General features: G+C 36.4%; 1 protein-coding gene across 2 annotated transcripts in view; it reads right to left on the bottom strand.

Moving 5' to 3' along the window:
• Window positions 1-1,702: 1,702 nt before the first annotated feature.
• Window positions 1,703-12,673, bottom strand: part of KDM7A (lysine demethylase 7A) — a 63,724-nt gene continuing 52,753 nt past the window's right edge. The window contains exons 16-20 of one of the 2 annotated variants that reach the window (XM_066997925.1): window positions 12,103-12,248; window positions 11,739-11,951; window positions 9,457-9,538; window positions 8,001-8,277; window positions 1,703-7,162 (exon numbers count right to left, since the gene is read on the bottom strand). In XM_066997925.1, the coding sequence (XP_066854026.1) occupies window positions 7,068-7,162; window positions 8,001-8,277; window positions 9,457-9,538; window positions 11,739-11,951; window positions 12,103-12,248 (813 nt within the window). In that variant the 3' untranslated portion in view covers window positions 1,703-7,067. Of the gene's footprint in view, window positions 7,163-8,000; window positions 8,278-9,456; window positions 9,539-11,738; window positions 11,952-12,102; window positions 12,252-12,673 lie in introns of both variants that reach the window. The other variant, XM_066997918.1, reaches the window with a different exon arrangement.

Consider the following 12,673-nt stretch of genomic DNA (forward strand, 5'->3'; position numbering starts at 1 on the left):
AACCAACTTTGTAGGCACTTTAGGGGGGAGGAGGGACAACACCACCATGACTTTACCTTAAATTCCGTAGAACACTTGATTTGAAAAAAGAAAAAAAAAAAGGAAGAAAAAAAAGCACACTTCAGTCATTCACTTCGGATACCAAGAAAAGTATCTTGCCCATTCCCTGACTTTTAATTCTTTTGAAATGCAATTCTTTTCTCATATTTGGTAGCTTTCTGCCCATCTGTCCATTAGGGAAGAACAATCCAGGTTAAGGACCCATCCTCCCCAAACAGGAAACCAAAAAAAAAATAAGCCAGAAACTCTCACTTTTAATAGAAATAGGACTCCGGATGCTGAAGGCTATCCAGTAGCATTTAAAGCAGCACTTTTATGATATTTCATATATTTTCCCCGTGTGTTATCCTACCTATTACGCACCAAACAGTGGTCATATACAGAAAAGCTCTGGAGTATAGCTGGCAAGAGCAAAAGGACAAAGAGTAAATGTGCTTACATAGATTTTTATATGGGTATGAAACTTTTGTGTCCCACTGAGACACTCTCAAGTCTACCACTTTATTTTAACACCAAAACAAGTATGAGCAGTGGGTCCAGTGTGACAAATCCAGATGAGTGTCTGATGGAAATGCCCAGGTTGCAGCATTGCCCTTGACCAATCACAGTGATCACTTAAAAATACATGGTTGCTCTGATAAACAGCTCTTTCAGATCTTTGGCAAATCTTTGGCTAACCAAATTTTAAATGAATTTTGACACATTAATTCAAAAAATGTAAAAGGTGTGTCAAAATACAGAAGAAACTAATTTCTGGACATATAAATATTTAATCTTTATCCTCTGTACTTAAATCATGATTTTTCCCCATGATTTCTTACTCCACACAAATGAAATCTGTTATTAAAACAGCACAGAAGTTTCTGTCCTCAAAATTTACAAGACTTAGTTCTGTGCTATTTTTTTTTTACAAAACTATTTTAAAACCTTAAACTCAAGCAGGACATGGTTTGAGGACAGTGTTCTTGTTCTTTGCAAAGCATGTGGTGAAACAGAGTCCTGGTCCATGAACAGATCTCCCAGTCATTGCAGTCAACCATAAATTCTCTGCAAACTAAAAGCCAGCCTAAGTAGTACACTTGCACAGCTGCAGAGGATGCTCAAACACTTTTTGCCATCTGATTCTTCCAAGCCCACTGCTGCACAATTTATCTAAGGCTCTCATAAAATGACCATCACTGGAATCTAAGCATCTGTCCATACACGACACTGAAATTGTTCAGTAGCACAAAGCACCATTTGCAAGGGAAGAAAATGCAATGCAGTGACTGCAACACAGTAATGTTTAAATTACCCCAGGTAGGGTACCCACATGCAAACACTGTTATGCCATATGGAGTCAAAACAGGAAGCACTGACAGCTGTATAACAGAAGATGACATGTGGAGGGAGAAATGAGCAGGGAAGCCATCCGTGAATATGACAAACTATGTGGATGTGTGCAAGAGAAATCACTTCTTGCAGAAACAGCACACCACTTGAAGAAAAAAGATATTCAGAAATGAGTCATCAGTAGCTCGAGGCAAACCTGAACAAAAACCAAGAGCAAGAAGAACATGGAAATATCTTTTTTTTTTTTTTTGACACCCTGCTTAGAGTTTACACCTCTATTTTTCTTGATTTGCTAATATGACAGATCACAGAACACTTCCACCTCCCTTTTATATTAAGACTCAGAAAGAATATACACATCTTCACAAATTGCAATTGGCTGCCATATAATATACTTGGATTGAAACAAGATTTGCACTTTGAAAAATAAAGAACAGTATGAGAATATTCCTTCTCACATTTCTCCAGAAAATGTCTTCTTAAAAACGCCGTGAGTAAAGAGCACAGACACTGGGCCTAGAAAAGCACATTCTGTACAGTTTTCTGTATTTACACTGAAGTGAATGAGAAGACTGAAGAAATTAAACACTTTAGAGTGCTAAAATCAAAACATAAGCAATACAATTTTTTAATTTCAGTATTTTAAAGTACAGAAAGTGGAAACTATGAATATCAAATACAAATTTAAACAAAGCCACTTGTCCTCCCCTAGAATAATCAATGTGAACTACTTATAGAAACTTACAAATTTAAAGTAAAATCAAAACAAAATAAATACTGTACATACACTTTCCCTGCCTGCAGGCAAAAGAGGATGGGAAATACTGTTATGAATTGAAAAAATGCTCTTAAAGCTGCAGCATCCCATTTCCCAGCCAAATACTTAACACAGTAGTGCGTTTCTGTAAAAAGGAAGACACACATACACCGACCCCTACCAAGCAGACAAGCTAATATTTTCATAGACATTAGAAGGAAAGACAGAAATTAGACTATCAGAGTAGAAAAAGGAGAGGAAAAGACAAACAGGCCAGCAAAACATTACTACAAAACTAGTAAATATAGCCAAGAACTAGCCCCCCCCTTTTTTTCCCCTCAAATTTCATGGTTTTTTTCCTTTTTTTTTAAAAAAAAAAAAAAGATTTGCCAAAGTATTGGCAGCAATAGACATTTCCCAGCAGAAGTGACAATACATATCAATATAATCTCTTAAAGTGATCCCTTTCATTCCCTTCCCACAGCATGAAACTCTTATGGCTTAATTTATATTAAAAGTAGAAAAAAGTCCTTTTTTCCAAACAGAAATGCAGCCTATGAAGAAGGCGCATCTCCTTATCAGTGCTACTTGTATTTCCCATCCGCTGCATGACTTATCACTCTTGTGCTCCCACAAAGAGGGCTACTAGGGTGTTTTTTTTACCGTAGGTTGTTTTTGGAAAAAAATGGATGTCGCAGCTTTTAATCTTGTTTAACCACAAATAGTAAGGCCCTGGGTTCCATTTATATTTCTTCTGAGAAAGAGAGTTCGCTCTAGGCTCACTCAGTCCCAGCTTTTAATGGTCTGGAAGTATTACATGAATGAGACTCTGAAAAGACGCTAGACTTGGTGGTGGGAGTGTGAAGGGATAGGTGGGCATATGGAGCCTAAATAGGGCAGTAGTTATAGGCTTGTAGTACCAGGTCATTCTAGCTTCAGCTCTGCTTAGTCTCCACAATCGCCAAAAAAAGCAGTTAGCAGACTTCAGGCCAGCCCTAACTCTGAAACCCTGAAAAAAAGTTTCAACATTTGCAACTTCATGGCCATGAGGATGAAGGCAGCTGATGCCATATAGCAAAGCCTAGAGAAAGCTGAAGCTTCTAAAAGGCAATCATGACACTGTGCTCTCTTATTTTGCTATGAGAAGTAACACAAGCACTTCAACCACCAAAAAAAAAAAAACCAAGAAAAAAAAAACACTTCAAAACCCCCCAAAAATTCCCCATGTGATCAGAAAGCAATAATTGTAACTCTCAACATCTAACCCTTTCAAAATTGTCTTTAAAATGGATTCATGTAGAGTATTATAGGTTGCATAGGTAATCTACCTCAGAGGTCATTAAAGGCTACCTTGTAGCCAGGGTTTATTAGCAAGTCTAGAGGGAGAAAAGGGAAAGTTGCTGGAAGAGTCATTGATATAGTTTCTAGGTGGTCTTTCCATTTTCATGTTTTGGTTGTTTTGTTTCAGTTTTTTTGTTTCTGTTTTTTGTTTTTTTTTTCCTAGTTGTAGGAACGTGAGAACTTAAGAGAATGGGAAAACCATTACAGTATTTCGTTTCCTATTGTATGGTCTATCAACAAAAAAATAAAAGTACGTTTTTATGTAAAATCCAAGTTCACTGACTTTTCAAAAAAGATCCTCCTTCAAAATGAGTTACCATACCAGGCTTAATTCTCTGAGTTTTCACGTCAGTGCTCCCCACTCCCCCATCTCTCCCATCCCAAGTGATACAGCAAGAAAAAAAATAGGGCTTTTTCCCTCCACTACTACAACACAAGGTTCAGTCCATCTACAAAAAGATTGGTGCAGTAGTGTTTTCACCTAGAACACAAAAATACCCCTACAAACAAGTACACAAAACAAGTGAGGTTACCACATCCTCTTCATAAGCTACCAGGAGACTAGACTTTTTTTTTTCCTTTTTTTTTTTTTTTTAAATATTGCTCATAATGGCAATTTCTTTTAAATTGCTTGTTCTGTGGTGGAACATCAGAGTTAACATCTGCTGGAAGCATGGATATCTGAAGAAAATGGGAATTAACCTCTGCCTGTTGACAGCCTGCGAAGAGACTATTACATAAACTCACAACAGCAACAACAGCGGAGAGCCACTTTGGGAAAAAAAAGTAGAAAACAGAATAAAGAAAGGATAAAAACAAGAAGAAATAATATATATGGGTCCAGCCATGTCTGTGTTCCAATAGTAAGATACAGATAAATAATATGGATGGTCAGAAAAGAAACTTTGTATAAACCTGTCACATATACAAGCACACTTATTCCATACTTCAAAATTCCTTACTCCAGATTCTATTCTGGCATACTTCTATTTCCGATTAGTGTTCTCTGAAATCTGCCTTCAAGGAGAGATGGCTCATTCCTCCTATTCTGAATCTGCTTGCTGTCCTAAACTGGAAATTTTTGTTCTTAAAAATTACACAGCCAGCAAGAAGGAAGCAGTTTGGTTCAATATGCTAAAGCTAAAACAGATTTCAAAGCTTGGTGGGCAGTAATCTATTTGCTCAAGCTTAAGCACAGAGTATATTTATATGGTATATAATTTTAACTAGCACTGACAACATAGTTTATTTCTTTGATTTATTACCTTGATGAGAACATGTTAGAAGATAGCTAAAATATTCTCTTTTGACTATCTCCATCTGGAAAACATAGCACCTGAGAATAGCAAGTACTTATTGTCACTTTCAGCACCAGAGAGTACCTCTTAGCTTATCTTCTGATTTGTAGCAATCTTTTGTTATGTCCATTCCCAACAGTCTAAACAAGGTAAATAGCTTGCATTAATAAAAAATAGTAATTAAAAAAAAAAAAAGACTGAAAACAGCCTGAATGCAGCCAGTGGTGTTCTTCTTCCAGGGGATGGGGGTGGAAGAAATATCTACTTTTGTGAAATCATAGCTAGCAAACAAAAAAAGGTTTAAAAAAATCATTCATATGCATACTCACGCACACAGACACACACACATGCATATAAAGTCAAGTCAATATAAAGTTAAAGAGGGGCTCCAAAACAAACAAACAAACAAAAAAAACACTTAAATTATAATTTTGAAGCTCCAGAGGAAGTTAGGCCATGAAAACTACCCAATTTATTTGCAGTTGCATTATGTTTTGATGTTTCTCAATTTAGAAACAGGATAACATAGTGCTGAAGTTTTGACCCTGCAACAATCAAAACCACCTGACATCAGAACCATTTCCATAAATTTTTAAAGGCATTCATAATCTAGTCTATATGAAAATAACTCTGCACAAATATTCTGGAAAGTCCAAGATAATCTGTTTTTAAATTACAACACGAGAAAACTATTTCAGTATAGAATATGGAGGAAGGAAAAACTGGTTATGGAAATCTAAATCAGTTCAAAAAATTGGATAACTATGCCTGAGTATTTTACTCTTAGGAAATCACTCAAAACAAAACAAAAAAATATACAACAACAACAAAAAATCGTTGTCACTAGCACATTAATGTTTTCATTTTGGCTGGACCCTGCAAAATGCCCTTTTTCCAGAATCAAGTATTCCCCTTTCTGCCTTCATCCCCGACCCTCAAAAGTTAAATATTTAATTTTATATTACAGAAAAATACAAATTTAAAACCAAAATTATTTACAATAATTCAGAATCAGCATTTGCTATCAGCTCTGAAGGAAGCTTGACACAAATGATCATTCTGATACCAGTAAGCTACTTAACGCTTATATGCGCACCAGTTAAGACTTTTAATTGGCTGTCATGCCCAGCTTTGAAAGCAACACAGATTCTCTTGCCTTCCTGATCTTCACTGAAATGTCTGAAGTACAATAATAATTTTAATGCTTCTTTCATGCTACATTAAATAATATGCCAAATCTTAAGACCACAATGTATCTTATGAGTTATTACTGAGTAAGCGTTGTGGAAAAACATGTAACTTAACTGAGCTCCCCGTTCCTCCAAGAAGACGTATCGTTTCCCTCCCCTGTACCAACTTCTGAATAACCTGTACAAATGCAACTTCAGGGACCTTTTTGCAGACGAAAATCATCAGAGATAAATCAAACACCACATCAGGAGGAAAAGTATGCACTCCAATTTGGAGGAAAGGGGTGCGGCTTAAAGCAAGTTAGCTACTGGACTGACATAAGAAGAATCTTCTGTCTTTAAGAGAGTCTCCTCTAGTCCATCAAATAAATAAATCTGTATAAAAGAGGAGAGGTCAAAAAATAACCAAGCTGGCAGAGAATATGCACCTTGCAAATCAACAGAAGCCCAGCCAATAGCTTATAAAGAGCAGGAAAAAAAATAAGATTCCAGAAGCCTTAATTTAAAAATAATTAATAATGCATCTCATCCCTATTTAAGACTATAACCTGAATATCAAATTTAGGAGTCCAGAATAATAATCACCATTAATGTGGCTCTCCACTGCACCAAACATACATTATCAAAACAATAAAAAACTTTCACATTCTTAAATCTAAATTAATAACCCCACAAAAAAGTCTTCCAAATAAATAGTTTTTTAAAATGAATTTAAAAGTTGTCAAAATCTATCAGAAATAAATTATTGATAAACCACCTTCATCATCTTCCCCTCATGAATTAGGTCAGAAACTACCAGCAACAAATGATATTCAAGCCCTGATGAGAGACTAATTCTCACAGTCCATGTCTCTCCGAAGATTTCCCCATTCCCATATGGTTATTGCTGAGCAGGTGTGGCACAGTGAAAATGCAGCATTGGGTTGTGGGTTTTGTTTTTTTTTTTTTGTTTTTGTTGTTCATCAGGCAGTGTTTTATACGGTACATGCAAGTCTGCTTCAAGCAGAGGAAAAACAGCAGCTCCAGGCTCTGTCGACCTCAATACTGGTCTGTGTAGGAAAGACAGCAGTAGTAGAAGTAGCAGCTACATTAAACAAAGAAGCGTGCATGGCCATTCCGGTTCAGCTTCAAGATCTTCCCAAGGCGCTGTTTAGCAGTTGCCATTCCTTTCTTTGGACGTTTGCCTGAAAAAATAAATCAAGTACTTCAATTGGGAATTTCAGAACAAATTTTTATTATCATAGAACAAAGAAAAGAACTTAGAGCTGAAGCAGGCAAAGATTTCACCTAAATCACACTTTCCAAAAAATGTTCTTCATCTGTCTGTTTTGGAGCAAGCAAACAGGAATCAGAATTCTAAGAACAGCAGGAGTTCCTTTCCCTATACTTCTGCTAGCATTATCATAAATAATGCTATTGTACTATTTCCAAATATTTCTAGTCTAAGGAAGGGCAGTGGGTGTGGTAGGGGAGAACTTAAGCCAAGCTCCCTGAATTCTAGTCAAGTAAATGATTCCCTTGAGTAAAATATGCAAAATAAACTAGAAACTAAAAATTAAACAGAATGATCATCAGTTTTCTTTTGTTTGTTTTTTTTTGTCGTGTTTGTTGTTGTTTTTTTTTAATGTCACAGTTTTTAAACCTTCACTTAGATAAATAAATCTGATTCAGGCCAGTGTTTCAGAGTATAGCTGTGGTTCTCTTTGTTCTGTTCCCTGTAATATAATGAATGCACGACAGACAAACCTGCAGAGATGCAGTGCTAACAATGACAGGTTCTATTAGCCAAGCAGTCAGTCAGATCTCTTTTTTCCCCTCCTCCGCACATTCTAAGCCAATATTTAACAATCCAAAGGATTCCCAATTTTCTATTTTTCCTCAAGGTCTAAGCCTGTCCGTTTTGCACTTTCTGCATCTAACAGCTCTTTTTGATGTTTACAGGGTTCTTTTCTCAGGTGCTTGTTGTCCCACCACCTCCCACCTCCCTTTCCCTAGCAAGAGGACAGCAGAGATAAACATTACCTTTTGTCGCCTGGTTACTGATAGGGGGTGGATTTGATGCTGGCCTCTTCGTTGGGTGAAGTGGTATAGACAAGGACGTTTCACCATATGGCCTGTCAGGGCTAAGGCTGCCATCACTCAGCCGGCATTCTCCTTGAATTAGATTGGAGTCTCGTGTATACTTGCCATGCTGAAAACTCAGGCCATTGTTGTGGACTATACTTCGGTTTTCCTGAACTTTATGATTAGCCTCAGATGCACCCTCTTTCTTGATATATTTTTGTGTTTTATTTGTATCCTGATGTGGAAAGGAGGGGGGGAAGAAAAAAGTGGAAGTTAATAGCTTCTGGATTCAAATTCACTACAGCTTTTCTAATCCCACTACTATATCTTTGAAAAAGAAGATGCAACTCCACCAGTGTCACCAGTGTCCAACCACTTTATGATTCCATCATTTCCTCTAGGACAGATTCCTCTTAAAAATAAGATATATAAGTACAGTATAATATCTCTGTGCAAGCTTTTTCATATTCACTTAAGGACAATGCTATAGATTAATTACACATACCAGGGTACTCAATTTTTCTACTTTCTGATTTTAGTTTGCAGTAATCAAAACAAATGCAATTGCTGTCAATTAAACTGGCCAGTACAGCAAGCCATACCATAACCATTGACTACTTAAACAAGTAACTTGTTTATTTGTTTTCAATATCCAGCTGATGGGACAACAAACACTAAATAGGGGATCACCAACTGTAAAGATTGTTAAGTAGTTAGATGTTCTTAAAAAAAACCTACAAAGCATGCAGTTAAAATACAGTTATTAAACAGCACTGTTATTTTGTAACTTGATTTGTTCTTCATACTTCCAGCATATACAGCTTTAGAAACAGAGACACTTATCAAAAAGAAAACAAACAACAATGTTAGAGAGTAAGACAAGCAATCTTTCATTTATACATTCCTTGCTGGATTCCACCTGGACATCAGCAAGCAAAATATTCCTACCTGCTGGCTTTTAGGTTTTTATCAGTTCGGTAGTATCAATTTCCTAGGTATTTTTTAAATTATTATTAATTTATTTATTTACTGTTAACGCTACTGACAAGTTCCACTTGTTCTGATGCTCTAGCTAAGAATAACAAGCAAACAATATAGTTCTTCTCCAGTTAGACTGCATGCAAATTCAGATTTTGTAATATATTTATTTTTTCAAGATACTATACTAAACATCTTTATACTAGCCACCATAATGGAAGAAAGTTTGAGAGGAAATAAAAAAAAAGACCATGACAGAAATACAATCTTCAGTTATGAGCACCACAAACATCTATTATCAGCTCTGCAGTATGTAAAGACCTATCCCATCATACTTAACTTTCTGTGCCTACAACTTTGCGACCTCTTTTTCCTATAAAAATATGCTCAAAACGTTTTAATATTGCTTTAATATTGCTTCAAAATATTGCTTTACCTGAGGGGTAATCCTCGAGGCTTCATTCAGGTGTCTAGCCCATGCTGAAGTTCCCAATTGTCTTTCTTCTTCCTTCACAGACCTACCTAAAGAGAATTTCAACAAGCTTAAACTTTGAAATCAGTAATTAGGAGTACAAAATCAATTATACATTTGAATAACTTTAAAATTAAGGCAAGAAGGAAAGAAAAATATAATGGAAAATTTTCCTAGATAGCAAGTAAAAGCTGTCAAATCTGTTTGGTTCTACACACTAAATCAGAAAACAATTTCACAATATAAATAGAACTAATTCAAGATTTATATACCTCTGTAAGACAGTCAGACAAACACAATCATTCAAATTTGAAAACAATGATGCTGAGGACATTCTACTTTCTTTGCTATACTATACTGTTCAGTTTTCTACCATGGCTTTGTCTCATGGGTAGCTCGTACAAAGACCAAGACTGTCTTTCCTTTACAGGCAGTGTTTTCTTTCTAAGCACTGATGGGCTACTCACACACAACATATGGAACAAGATCTAAGCCAACAGGCCTATACTAGAAGTGTCCACGTTGATAACATATGCTATACAGTTAGCTTCTAAAATTGAGGGTATTCCAAAACATCAATTCAATTCAAATTTAGAGGTTAATACTCTGACACTGAAAGATTTTGCTAAATATCGCTACACTAAGAGTTATGCAGTTTCATCTCCTTCACCAGTGATACATACTGGTGATATATACTATGTTAGCTGGATTTTTTTCCCCATAACAAACTACAGTGTGCTACGTTTTAGATTAGTGGCTAAAACTACACTGACAGCACACCGAAGTCTTGGCTATTGCTGAGCGGTGCTTGGACAGGGTCACAGCTTTCTCTTTTTAGCACTCTTGCCTTCCTACAGTGAGTAGGCTAGGAGTAAGCAAGAGACTAGAAGAGGACGAAGCCAGGACAGCTGACCTGAACTGGTCAAAGGGATATTCTCTGCCATATCACATCATGCTTGGCAATAAGAACTGAGGTAGAGGAGAGAGCAGGAGCGAAGGCTGTCTTCAAATCTGTTTCTCAGAGACTCGCTGGGCATCAGTCTGCTTGTGGGAGGTGGTGAGTGATTGCCTTTGCACCACTTGTTTCTTTTTCTCTTTCTTTCACTTACTAAACTGTCCTTATTTCTCCCCATGAGTTTTCCCACTTTTGTTTTTCCTGCTCTCTCCCCAATCCCACAGGGCAGGGGGAGGGAACAAGCAGCTGTGTGGGTGCTTAGCTGCTGGCCTAAGTAAACCTACCACAATGATAGTAACCTAGATATTACATTTTTAATAAAGGTATAAAGACAGTAACACACTGTGTATGTCTGTGTGTTTTGGTGGTTGCTGTTTTTTGTTGTTGTTTGGCTGGTTGTTTTTTGTTTGTTCGGGTTTTGTTTGTTCATTTATTTTCTGTTTTTATTTACTTGATTGGTAGGTTTTTAAGGACCTACAGCTTAAGGTACCAGAACATTGTCCATGACATCACATCAGGCTTTTCTGTTTTCTACTTAAACAAAAAATGAATGTATTATTAGTACTTTGACCTAGCACCCTATTTGCTGGTGGGTTTCTATTTGTTTCACATGAGCCAAGCTATAATCCTCTTTCATTTCCTTCTCATGCAAAGAATTTTCACACATAATTACTTTTTCCTCTCTGTTCCAAAACCTGAATTTGATTCCTTTGAGGGAATTAGTGTTAATGTTCTGTTGTCTGTCATTCCCAAAATTCATTTAACAGATGCCTATTTTCCACAGGCACAGAGACATCAAAATGCCTCTGACAAAAAAGTTACTTCTGAATTCTCCTCAAGGTTAGATTCTCCTTTAATGCACTGCATTCATAGCAGAATTTCATGAGTAAAGCCAAATGTGCTTTCCAAAATACATGAAAGCCATCAAGCAGATTCCTGTTGATATCTAAGTAATACACATGCTATGCAAGTTGCAAATATGTAGATGCTGTCAATCCTTTTTGAAGGAGATTACACTTTCTGTCTAGCCATAACTTCCTCACTCTTGTAAAAATGCCATGAAACTTCTAAATGGCAATATTCAGTAGATGCATTTTGATGACCTCTCAAGCTAAGTTTGCCACTGTTTTATGAAGTATACTTACGTTTTATAGCAAAACCGAAAAAAGCCCACCTTTTAAAAAGATGTCTGGTTTACTTAAAAGCTTAACTACAGATCTTAAATATTTAAATGCTTCTTCTGAGCAGTCTGTTCAACAGCAGAGAGCAGCAGCATAATTAATTCAGGTACCTACCACATTCCATTGCTTTGTGACTCTGAGATGGCTGTCTGTCTTTATGCCTACTTCTGGGATAGCTTCTGTGTTCCTGAAGAGAGGTTCTTTTATCTGTGCAGTCTGTGCTTTGAGTATGACCTGGTAAACATGTGGTATAGTGCAATCCTGCCATAGAAAGCATGCCCTGAATAGCTTCTTCTTCTGTACTTGTCGAGGTAGGACATTCCCTAGAAAAATACACGAGTATTAAGCAGTAAAAAACAGAATCCTATATTTCTCCAAATGAATGATTTTTGCATTCATATAAAGAGAAACCATAAATATTTGAACGAAAAGGTCTAACAGTAATTTATAAACGAACACAGAAAATATTCTTACTTTTTATTGGGAGTTTCATTTCTGGATGGCTTCTGAGTAGTTTGACAAAGGTCTCTTGTGACCTTAGATTCCTCTTTGAAATTTGATGTTACTTCCTGTTTCTGTTCATCACCTGAGCTTTCTGACTCCTCTGTGGAGGAATCCTTCTGCTGGAACAAGAGCAAACAGTACATTGAAAGGTCATCATGCCTCCTAAAATAGAGATGCTACTTTAATTTATGCTAAATAAAAAATCCAAAGCTTCTGGGTCCATCTTTATATATATATACATTTATATATATGTGTGTGCATAAATCAGAAAGCAATTAACTTGAATAGAGTAACTGAGATGTTATATATCCAAGTATTGCAATACTGAGGGATTACATGCCCCAGTAATCAAGCATCTCCAAATCTAATTTCTTCCAGAAAACACTACACATATTATGCCACGCACAAATCATTGCATTGCACAAATTTCTTTAAAGAGAGTATTGACTATTCTTTATCTTCTATATATGAAGTAGAGGAAAAAATTATGGAACTATGGTTCCAAGGAGCTGCCCAGAGTGATGCTTATTACTTATAATGA

This window comes from Anser cygnoides, chromosome 1 (genome assembly GCF_040182565.1).
Source record: "Anser cygnoides isolate HZ-2024a breed goose chromosome 1, Taihu_goose_T2T_genome, whole genome shotgun sequence".
In the NCBI taxonomy this organism is placed as follows: Eukaryota; Metazoa; Chordata; class Aves; order Anseriformes; family Anatidae; genus Anser; species Anser cygnoides.